Source organism: Plectrocnemia conspersa, unplaced genomic scaffold (genome assembly GCF_051122295.1).
Source record: "Plectrocnemia conspersa isolate PC_06_02 unplaced genomic scaffold, ASM5112229v1 ptg000011l, whole genome shotgun sequence".
NCBI classification, from domain to species: Eukaryota; Metazoa; Arthropoda; class Insecta; order Trichoptera; family Polycentropodidae; genus Plectrocnemia; species Plectrocnemia conspersa.
The window spans coordinates 20,073,136-20,085,427 of record NW_028277175.1 but is presented as its reverse complement, the minus strand read 5'-3'; the positions used below and the strand labels follow the sequence as shown (position 1 = coordinate 20,085,427).

The 12,292-nt window shown below is 32.8% G+C and overlaps 1 protein-coding gene across 11 annotated transcripts in view; it reads right to left on the bottom strand.

Annotated features, from left to right (window-relative positions):
• Positions 1-12,292, bottom strand: part of lap (phosphatidylinositol-binding clathrin assembly protein lap) — a 58,897-nt gene that overhangs the window by 24,794 nt on the left and 21,811 nt on the right. For all 11 annotated transcript variants that reach the window (XM_088196636.1, XM_088196642.1, XM_088196631.1 and 8 more), the window contains exon 2: positions 4,686-4,828. In XM_088196636.1, coding sequence (XP_088052762.1) covers positions 4,686-4,828 — 143 coding nt within the window. The remainder of the gene's footprint in view (positions 1-4,685; positions 4,829-12,292) is intronic.

Genomic DNA, 12,292 nt, shown 5'->3' with positions numbered 1-12,292 from the left:
TAAATTATCCGAGCAACCGAGGTTCGACAATTTTTTTAATAATAGCCCATGACAAACTTTGTCAAAGGCTTTCTCAAACACGACGTCTACTTGAATTCCGCATCGAGAGAAGTTGTCACCGTTTTGGTGAACGACAGAAGATTATATTAGATGTAAAACGAAACGTACATATAAAAAAAACCTAATGTAGCTAGAATTATATATTTTACTTTCATAAAAGCGTCCACTATGTTCGTGTGGAGGCAGCAATAATGTATTTATATATTTTTAAATCTATTGATGTGTTGTAAGATATATGTACATAGAAAAATGAAATTAAGTGAAAATATATTTTTTTAATTGATACCTTTTTCTTGGAAAATCAATAGCTTTTGTGTATTTATTTACCACAAAAATAAATCAAAGTTTTTCTGGGAAATGCTAAGAGAGATCTCCAATGAACACCTCACAAGTGTTGTAATTACCTCCTTTAGACAAGTTGCGTAAATAAAATAATCTCGCAGATGATTAAACATAATCAATCAGTTTAAGAATGGAACTGTTCGTTTATATTACATAGCATCATATATAAAAATTGAATAATCACAACACGCATTGATTAAAATTTACTTTATTGTGTTGTGAGTTTTGAAATACAATTTCTATAAACAACATTTCCAAAGAAATTATTTGCGATGGAAAAAGGTATTTTTTTATAAAAAAAGAAACGCAAATCAAATAAATAATAATATTGTGATCGCTACTTCAACCCTACAACAAACAAAGATGAAAGGCTCAAACATTTCTAAAAATATAGAAAATAATACATTACAAACACAGACTACGTTTCTCGTACACAAACAGAATAAGGATTTGCCATGCATTACGATATTTACATACGAAAAATTCGGATATGAATTTATGAATAAATTAAAAACGCAATCAAAAGATTTGTGTATGCGAGAATCTATTTCCAGATTTTACGGTCTTCAATAACAATAGAAGATATTAGGAAAAGTTTTGCGCCCTTGCCACAGAGTGGGCTGAATCTCATTCCTAAAAATACCCTACATATATTTATATTCACAAAAAAAAAATATTTGACAAATGATGGAGTACAACACATTGGTATATGTATGGTGTTTTGAAAAAAAAATATGTAGATATATCACTTGTCAACATAAATACAGTTTTTTTAATGATATACATATAGCATTACGCACTATCACTCGAAAGTGACACCGTATTACATAATGTTCCGTCATAATAAATCAATCGAGTGAAAGCATAAGACATCATTATTCAATCGTAGTAATATTGGCATTTATTTATATTGAATAAAATTTGTGCATAATTAATCACATTTCTCATTTGCAAAAATGTAATTTAAACCTAATTTATTAAATGCATTACAAAATCTTGTTTATTACACCTGGTACGTAAAACATTATCCATAATTACTTCAGTGACGTCTCTTGACGAAATTAACTAAGTGGTACTATATTTAATTTCCCTAATGCAGTAAAAGCCAGCGAGTCGTATTTTTAACGTTTTTAATGTAATTAAATAATATGATTGGAATTTAAAAAAAAACTTGTAACGTATATTATTTGAGATTTTCTGTTATGATTTAGATTTATATGTTTTCGGGTCGAACCATTAAATATTATAAACTTGTTTAAAGTCAAAGTTTACACTATATAGTATTTAATAGTACCCGTCAACATACAATTTTGATAGAAACTCCATTCGATAGAAAGTCTTTGCAGTAATTTGTTATTTACAAAGATAATAATATGACGCACATGTGCTCTATTGAATTCGTCAGGTGTTTTTATACGCAACAACCAGTAATTTCCATGAATGAAAAATTGGCAAACTTATATAGTGAAATAAAAAAAAAATTCTGTTTAAACTTGAGACAAATAATCGAAACTTTTTTGTATGCATCATTTGATGTCTCTAATTTAATTGTTAGCTGCACGTATCTCCTCATTCTGTATGCATTCCTGTTACCGCGTGACTTAAAAAAATCACACTAAATCGGTTCGCATTAATAAATTTGAACATAAAATGGTGGTTTAAAGCGATATTTTTTTAGTATATGCTTTGACGCGACTCTTGAGATTCGTATACAAGCATAATTTACAGGAATTAAGAATGAAAAAAAAACAATAATTAAAATAATAATAAATTGTCAGCTTCGCGGACTGACAAACGCGACCTGCTCACTCAGTATGCGCTCAAAAACGCGCAATAAACCGGTTAGTGTTACTAAATTTGTATACAAAATGAGAGCTATTGGGACGAGGCCCCCAGTCGAGATTCACTAAGGATCAATATATATATATATATTTAAGAAAACATCAATATACATATATTTAAGAAAACATCAATATATAAAAAAACAATGTCTATATGTATATATACATATATCGAAGGTGTCAATATGACTTTAATTTAAAAGTCATGTTTTAAAAATATTATTAGTAATTTACATTATTATGATACACTTGCATTATGATTACACAAATATTTACTTAAAAATAGAGAAAAATATAAAGCAGTTGGAATCAAAAGTAAAATTTGACAATCAAACAATCATCTATGTACAGAATTTTTACTGTGTAATTTTCGTGTGCGCAATAATCCAGTATAATTTTCTAAAGATCTGTAAAATGTAGCAATGAGGCTTCAGGCAATGCTGAAAGTTGAGTTGTCCAATATAATAATTTAGCTTCAATACAGCCCGTTATATTAACATATAAAAATGAATTTAATATTATTTTATTAACATGTTTTAAAATAAACTAATGGCACAATACAACTTAAAACCAAAATATCACAATTCTTTTTTCAGACAAATAAATAATGCGATTACACTAAACGAATACGTATGTGGGAGGTTCTTCCTCTTGAAACTCGCGCAATAATTACCGTAACTACGGTATAACAAGGATGAACTTCACAATAGTGTAAAGGAAGGGACCACACAAAAGCTTTCGTTACGTCCATAAAAAAAGGGTTTCGCATAAATAACATGTAATTACTCTCCGATGCATTGAAATAGTATTTCTTTGTTGCGAAACGGGCACGGAAATAATACATCGCCGGACGACAAAAAGCACCGTAAAGCTACAATATTCCCGTTACACCATTCGACCTCGAAAGGATCTCCATCAAGGAAATGACATTTTCTAGAGGCATGGACATATTTCGTTGTTCAAAGAAATGGGTGCAAAAATTGTCTGGAATGTCGCTGCGTGGTTGTGATTCCTCGGCGAACTTTGCAGCATTTGATACTTAAGGCTGGTCTCTAATGAAAAGAGGTAGACAGTGGATCATACGAGACGAGACGAACCTCTACTGCACCGTCGCTGCCACAACTACAAGACCTCCGAGGACCATCCACTAGACATCATCCCTCCGCCAGCTTCTCCATTACTGCTCGAAGAATAACGATACTCGCCCATAGTTTGTCGCAATATATGTAATATAATATAATAAATTTATACTAGTTTCTAACGATGTCTTTCTGGCTGCGAAGTCATACCACTTATGGTTAGAAACCTTAAACGTATAATAACATAATGTAAGCAACCCATTTTACTATTTAATAGCTTCAATTATATCTACATTTATCATAATAATTAAATTGAGATAATAATACGCTGATAAAAAAACACATACAAGCAAGACCAAATTCAATATTGAGTCGCATATCGAATTAGTGGTCCAGTTTTTCAAGTCATAAAGTAGCAACTATATCTTACAATAAACATATTTTCTTTGCTTTCGTAGTTCCGGCACAATTTTACCAAATACTGTTACAAATGTTTGCCTGCGGATATTTACCGAAAACACAAGAGACTATCATCATTCTAACGGTCGGTATTTGGTAGCGCTAGTCTATTTTTGACCGCGTTCAATTTGGCAAGAGCGCTGAGATAAGCGCGGGCGCTAGTACGCGACCCGCGCAATTGGACCAGGTTATGTCAGTGGGTCGAACGGATCGAAACCATATTTTTTTCTAATCAACAAGAGGAACCTCGACCATAAGCACCTTCAACTATCCCATCAAAGAATCTACGGAACACTTAAGGTACAAAATAGACAGGATATCATAGAAAAGAGCAGATTATGACGTCGCAAAAAATGACGTTTAAGATTAGCTGAGCGATAATGGCAATATCACACCACACCCCTTCAGTGATAAGTAAGACGTTTCACAAGGCAGTGTTCCGAAATGTTGTTTCCAGAATGACGCTAATTAGATTGTCACGCATTGATCAGCTAAACATAGAAATATTTTATTCTTTATTTTAGCACGATTTATATTATTGATCGGCGATACGTCGATAATAATTCTCCAATAATGCTCGCCAAGTGTACCACTGTATAAAGTACACATTGTATATTTTTAAAACGATTATTATATTAAAATAAATCTGGCTTGAACATAATATTTACATAAAAGCATCGCTAACCAGAAATTTAATCCGACAACAGCTGCTAATAAGTCCCTATAGTACCATAAAATTATCACGACACTTTCCAGAGTTTTGAAATTTGATACTGTTACCATGCAACAATGTATAATATTTAATCGTTGGCCTAATTGTTAATCGTGTTTTATTGGTGCTGTTTTGATGTCAAATTTTTTTCTATAATATTTCAACGTTTCTATAAATAAAACGTTAACTCACCTCATTTCCGAATGCTAGTAGGTGGTGTACTGTAATGAGCGCTTTATACACCACCACCCAGTTCGTGCTCTGAGATCTTTCTACGAGCAGATTGGCCAATTGAGGAATGGACACGTTGGGCTCGTTCGTGCAGTGCACCAAGTCTGAAAAAAAAGAAAAATTCAATTATATAAAATGCATATATGGGTGATCTACGGCCCGCAGGCCGATTCCGGCTTGCCGACCGATATACATTTCAATAAAAAAAATAGAACCTTCACAAAATGTGCGCAAAAAATAATTAAAAATAGTATTATTTTAACACGGAAAAAATCTAGCTAGAATGCTGTAACTGCTATCGGAGAAAAATAAAAGTAGATTACTATAATAAAATGTTTAACCAATATAAAATATGGAAAAATATTAGGACAATTAACAAAAATACTCCGGAAAATAAAAATGAGAAAAACCTTATTCTAAATATTAATGGAGATTTAACTACAATAAAAATAACCAGCTTTTGATTTAATTAATGAAATACAAGACAACTTAACGATGAAAATAAAACTTCATGATTATTTATTGACTTAAAAAAACCTTTTGACACAGTAGACCATAACATATTATTAGAGAAATTAAAACATATTGGAATAATAGGACCAAAGCTAAATCTATTAAAAAGTTATTTTAATAATAGACAACAAGCAGTTGTAATAAAAGTACACAAAGCGAATGTGAGTTAGTTAAGTGTGGAATTCTACAGGGTTCTATTTTGGGACCTTTATTATTTAATCTATACATAAATGATTTAACCCTATGTAAACTTACAGGAAGGATTCAACTGGATGCTGACGATACAGTGCTAATATATAATTCTAAAACATACAAAGACATGCAAGGAAATATGCAGAATGATTTGACCCATATTAGTGAATGGATGATTAGCAAATTAACAATTAATGAAAAAAATTGTAAATAATTCTCAAATTACAAAGTGATATAATTTTTATAGGTCTACTTTTAGATAAAAATTTAATAAAAACCAACATCTACCAACATGTACGAAAATTACATTAAAAGGATTGGCTGCTGCATATATTATTTTTCATAATTAATGAAACACGTCAAAAAAAAAATCCAAAGATATCATTAAATGAGTTTTTTTTAAAAATTCAGAAATTGAAGTTGGATCGTTCCTTACATGAAAGACTATACTTATAATTATAGTTTACATCTAGTGGTACTAATTTTAATAATTTTGTCGAGGCCATCCGTGATCATCACGAAGAAATTGTGCATTTGCTAGGGGTGAAGTTATTTTTTCATCGACGTTATATAAATGATTGAGCGGAATCCATTAAACAGTTAAGAAACACTTGCGAAAAGAACTCTATAATGCGATAGTTGGTGCCAAACATAAAAGACACGGTCGTTGTCTAAATATTTTCATCGGAAAGGTACTAGGATCTGAATTTCATATATTACTGCCGATTTAACCGATCTTCGAACTAGCTAATTTATTATTAAAAAATAACAAAGAGCATGTTTCCGCCCCGAATCATCGCATTATCCAGAACATCAGGAAATTGAATGGATATAGATTTTTACAATTCTCAAGGGTATATAAAGCCCGAATACGCACGTACTAATTTACTTACATCAGGAACTTCCACTCCGAATATACTTTTGTTAAAGTCACCTACATTGGAAAAAACGTCAAATTTTTTTTGATTAATAGAAACATCTGGATTTAAAAAGATCTATCCACACGAGCAATATAGTGCCTCATAGAAAATATTTCTAGATAATTTACTATTGAACTATCATCTTCTTAAGTAGGTGTGACGTAACATTGCAGAGAATGTAATTTAATCAAAGCGAATATGTTGGGGTTCAATTGGCAGCATAGCACATTTTTTTTATAATTTATACAAGTTGAGAGCTACAGAAAATGACACTATAAGCTAACTGTTGTTCATGATCTGCTGTAGATTAATATTGATTGACTAGATGAGAAAACTAAAATCAAAATCAACTCCCCAATTCTGGTTTTATACATAACGAAATATGAGCTAAAGGTTAAAAATTGTTACTGCGCAATATTGTGAATGTACAAAATTTGCGACAAACCAAAAATCATATGTATGTATAGCGCCGAATCTGGGTCGCCTCCATGATGTTAAGAAACTCATACTCGTGCTATCAAATGTCAATTTAGTATTACGTAGCTGTCATTTATTTAAAGTAATATTTGTTAATATATAAATTCTTTATAAATATGTATAGTATTTTAAGAATACATTAAGGATCGAAATGTACTCTTATTTTGAATGAAACTGATTAGATTGCAATAGTGACCCAACCACCTGTCTTAACCCCTCAATCGAAAGTCACTCACTATCGAACGAAACCATTATATAACATTAATAAGGATTATTTGAAGTTATCAAAGTCAACGAGGCGAAGGTTAAATTTGCATCGACCGAAAACACAGCATACGTAACTCGATACGAACGCCCCTCTCACAAAATATAAAGTTACGTTCGACAATAACAATTAGCCCAAGATCCCGCGAAAGTCCGGAGGCAAAGGCGCGGGTGTGAGTCACGAATCACGTGAAACGTGGGCGTGTTTGTCCGGGGTTGAATTCGCGTGTTGTTGCCCTTGCGAATTCGACGTCGAGTTCACTATCAAAGGTTGCGGGCGAGACGATGACTAAGCGCCGGTGTGCATTTACGATATGCCGCTGACACACGCGAAAAGTGCGAGTGAATCGGTCTAAAAATATGGAGCGCTTTAATAATTGAACGAAAGTTTAGGCGCGGTGGTGAAAATAAGCATGGCTTTCACAGAACGGAAGCGATCGATAGTGATAATATAGTATAATGGACGCGAACTAGGAGAGTATCTGATGCGATAATTTCTGCTCAGGAAAACGCACGTGTATAAAAAAGAGTACATGAGCAATTCATAAATATACACCATAATAACTGTTAATAAGATTATTATGAAGCATATATTGTCATTTGCAAAAAAACTCAATTGATGCCAATTTTTAATTGACGCAATATGACTCAAGGATCAAGTTTAATTATTAGTATTATTGTAAATCTACATTTGTGACATGACATGCGTTATATTAAGTATTGTAAAAACGTTAAACTGAAACTGGAGTTTGGTAATCTGTGATATCTAATAAAATAATTTGACAAAGTTAGGCGCAACGACTTTTCGTCGGCGTCAGAACAAGGCAATTCATACAGGCGGCCCTCGACTTTCGAACGTTCGACTTTCGCACAATTCCCTATTTCGCACATTTGAAAAAAAAAATTTAATTTAATTTTTTTTTTAAAAACATTCTGATAGCGGTGAATCTTTTGCTTCAACCGGACGTTCGTATGATACAAACAGGTCTACGATATGTTCAATTTTGCAAAATAAAAATATAATTAAAGAATACGTTCAAAATTGTGGAAAATAAAGATATATTTCCACAATCTTTAATGATATGTTTCCAAAAAAACACAGCAAAAAAAAACATGGATGAAATGGAAAATCTTTGTCATCGTAGATCGATGACCAACATCAAAAAGATGTCCCTCTGAGTATTTCAATTATTCAAGCAAAAGCTCTTAGTTTGCACAAAGATTAGAAGGATAGATTAAAAAAATTTTAGCACGGTTTTTCAAGCAAGTAACGGTTGGTTTTACAATATTAAAATGAGGTATTCTTTTCATAATATTAAATTTACTGGATAATCGGTTGATGCGGATAAAGATGCTGCAAAAGAATTTATTTCCTAATTGTCCAAAATTATTGAAGATGTAGAATATTCCTCTAGCCAAATATTTAATGTAGATGAGACAGGTTTATTTAGGAAAACTCTTTAACAATGAAAAATATGAATGAAGCCTTCACGCACCTTGACAAATTTTTAAATATTATGAAAGATTGTGATCCCAATGGAGAACGCATATCTCAAGTGCGTGGGGCGATCAATAAAAACATAGCATGTTATAAAATACTATATGAAGAAAAGAAAACTGGAAAACAGTTACCTCTTGATAACTTTTCAAAGGAAACACCCGCAAACCCCACTTAAACGCCTCTTAAACATCTTATATTTACTTGATAAATAAATATTTTAAAATGCACACAATTTCATTTTTTTTACTTCCCTCGACTTTCGTACATTCAACATTCGCACATATTTTCAGGAACCAATTATGTGCGAAAGTCGAGGGCCGCCTGTACTGTACTACCAGAACAATGCAGAAGGGTCGGTGCATAATACGATGGGATGCGCCAATAGGTATAAAGTTGTACCTACATTTCAAAAAATACCTTATTGCCGATTATATTGAATAAACGATTGCGAATCTATCCAATGGTATATATTAACAATTGCAAAACTCGCATCAAAAAAGTATATATTATATGTAAATAAAGAAAATATCTTCACAGGACAGGTACCGTGCATCTTTAAGATTTTACAATCCATAGAAGTACCACGTTGCCGATAAAACGATTTTCACATTATATTATACTACGCAGATGCAGTCCAACAAGATCATACAATAATAAAAAGACCGATTCCTCTACCAATTGGAAGAGACGTGGACTTCCTTCAGGAGTAAACGAGGTATTAACAGAGCATGCCAAAACGTCCGAGACGATCCTTAAAAGCAGCACTTTCACATCGATTTTCAGATTAGATCCAGCTAAGCAGTCATATACTCTCAAGAATTCAACCCAAATGTGAGACAATTTTGAAGACTGTGAAGTAGTGCAAATATACATTCAAAATTGCACTGATTGCGAGGCGAATTTCAAAAACTCGTATCTATAAAAATAAACACAAATTTTGTATGTGTATAACTTCCGACCTTTAGATGTCACCATGCTGCTCGGACAGGTTTATATTAATAAAAACTGTGTGCAAGATAAGAATAGCACGTTACGAATTAAAAAGGCTTATTTATATGGCAATATAAAAATAATATTGATTAAAGAACGGTTATCGAAGGGTTAAACTTTACATATGATATGAACATTATTAACAAACTCAACCAGCTGTATCATTCTTTATTAACTACATAATCAAAAAATCAACTAATATGAAAACAGTACAAATTAACCAAAGGTAATATTTATTACAGATATTTGATTTAAAAAGTATTTATTGAATTCTAAATATTTAACAAATATCAGCAAAATAAAATAATTTTATTACTTTTACATATTATATGAAACAGGAAAGCGCTACTAATATTTTTTTTGACCTAATGCAACTTACGTTCATATTCAATTTAGATTATATAAAAAAACAGGTAAAAAATACAAATTACTAAAATAAAATCATATTTTTTTGTATTAAATCTTCCGCTGTAACTTGATAGGGGTAAGCCCAATGCGTTACAACGAGATAAATCTGTGCCAACTGAGTAAGTCAATCAAACATAGTAAATATCTATAAGTATTAACCACCAGACTCTGTGAATGGTGACATCTGTATTAATAATTATTAATTATTATGTGTATTATAATTTATAATCAATAGATGTCACTACAGCTGGGGCCAGTTTTAAATAATTAAAAATTCGAGTACCGCTGCCAAGGCTCGAAGCCGTAACCTCAGAGTTACTAGTCTAAGACGTTACGGACTGCGCTATTCTGTCCCTATATAATATATAATAACTTTTTAGGTGTTCCAACGTTTCGGGTTTGTCGGCGGTGTTAAATCGCATGATCTTGGTGGCTAGTTGACGTCAGCAAAACGTGAAATAATGAGACCTAGGAACTTTCCACGCAAAACATTCAACCTTGCATCCTATATGTGGCATGTTGCGCCGTTTTGTTGGAACAACGTGTCTTCCACAGAAATATCTTCGATTTCGATTTCCAAAAATAAACAGTTATCATGTCCCTATAGCGCTTACCGTTGACTGTTGCAGTCCAACCTTCATCGTTTTTAAAAAAGTAAGACCCAATGACGCCGCCTGACCACAATGCGCATCATTTTTGTCCATTTAATAGTCTCTCGTGAATCACATGAGAATTTTCTTCACCCCATATGCGGCAATTCTGCTTAGTAACATACCCAAAGAGGTGGAAATGGAAAAAAAACTAGCGTTAAAAATACCTGCTCTGCGTAAATTATTCGCTATCCACGGTCTTTCGGCTTCAGTTCTTGTGTTATCTGAGTTATACGGGTAAAGGTGCAAGTCCAGGTGCAAAATGCACTAAAGGGAGCCGTAAAAAAAAACAAGTGAAATCAACGATTCCGTGTCTTCGGCCACACTTTCATTAACAGTAGCAATATTCTAGCCTGAACGGGCGCCACGATGATATAGTGGCCTTATCATACCTCCGACGCTTCTAGTCTTTTGAATTTTTTTCACTACGTTGCGAATTATTCGCACGATGAAATTGACCACAATCTTCTCGTAAATTTCGATACAAAGTTCGTTAATAATTGTTATTTCTATAGAACAATTATAACGCCTTGAGCGATGGTTAAGCGATCCATTACGTAAATGTGTTGTTGCAAACTAACATTTGTACACTTTGAACACGCGTAATTATTGACAGCTTTCTGATTTACAGTGCTGCTAACATATAAAACTCGAATTGAATCACCTGTGTTACAAATAATTTAAAAATAGTTCACCAGTTTTAAAATAGCGCAAAAACACGCGCTTTTCATATTTGAGTTACACAAATAAAAAGATAACAAGAGCACGAAATAAGAGATAACAATAACAACCTCGCACTGGTAAATTATACAAATTGAACAGTAAATTTGATACAAATATAATATACCATCGTGAATCGCAACAGCACAACTATTTCGCAATCAGTTACAGTCGAACCGACCATTGCAAAACGGCATATTATATAAAACGACATTTTTGCATTAGCCTCGATCGTTTCGAAAAAAAATGCATAATCGTTCCGGTTACGTCGGAGACGATCAGCAGAAATTTCGACTTCCCGGATCGATTATCATAGCGAGACTTTTGATTATAACTTTTATAGATAGGTATTCGATTCTCCTCTCACAAACTAGTTATTATACATACACACACATGATGTATGTACTTTGAACCAACTGATAAAACAATGCTTTCGAGCGTTTGCTCAGGTGATAGTCCGTGGAATAACGATCGCGTTAGTCACACACATAGACACCGCAGTCGCTAAAAGGTTAAAAAGTACCATCGGCGGAACGTTCGTTTATTGACTCGAAACCAGGCGTGTGCTTATAAAGAAAACTGAATGGACGATGAGAAACGTGTGTAAGTCGAGTATGCGAGAGCAGTGGTCGGACGATCCCACGGTCAATATTTTATCTTCTCGTCATCAGTCGGTATGTCGATGATACAGAAGCATGGTGGTTATGCATGCAGCGAAATACCACATTCGTACATAGGTTCATTCTTGATGCATACATATTTAATTAAATAAAATATTGAATATTGCTTAACAATTATGGTGAACATGTTTTCTCGTATATAATGATTTCACATTGTTAATCAAATGATTTGGACGCAGCATACAAAATGCCAGATAGTGATGAAATACAATAATATATTATAATATACGTACATGTACCACTCTAATTGGCA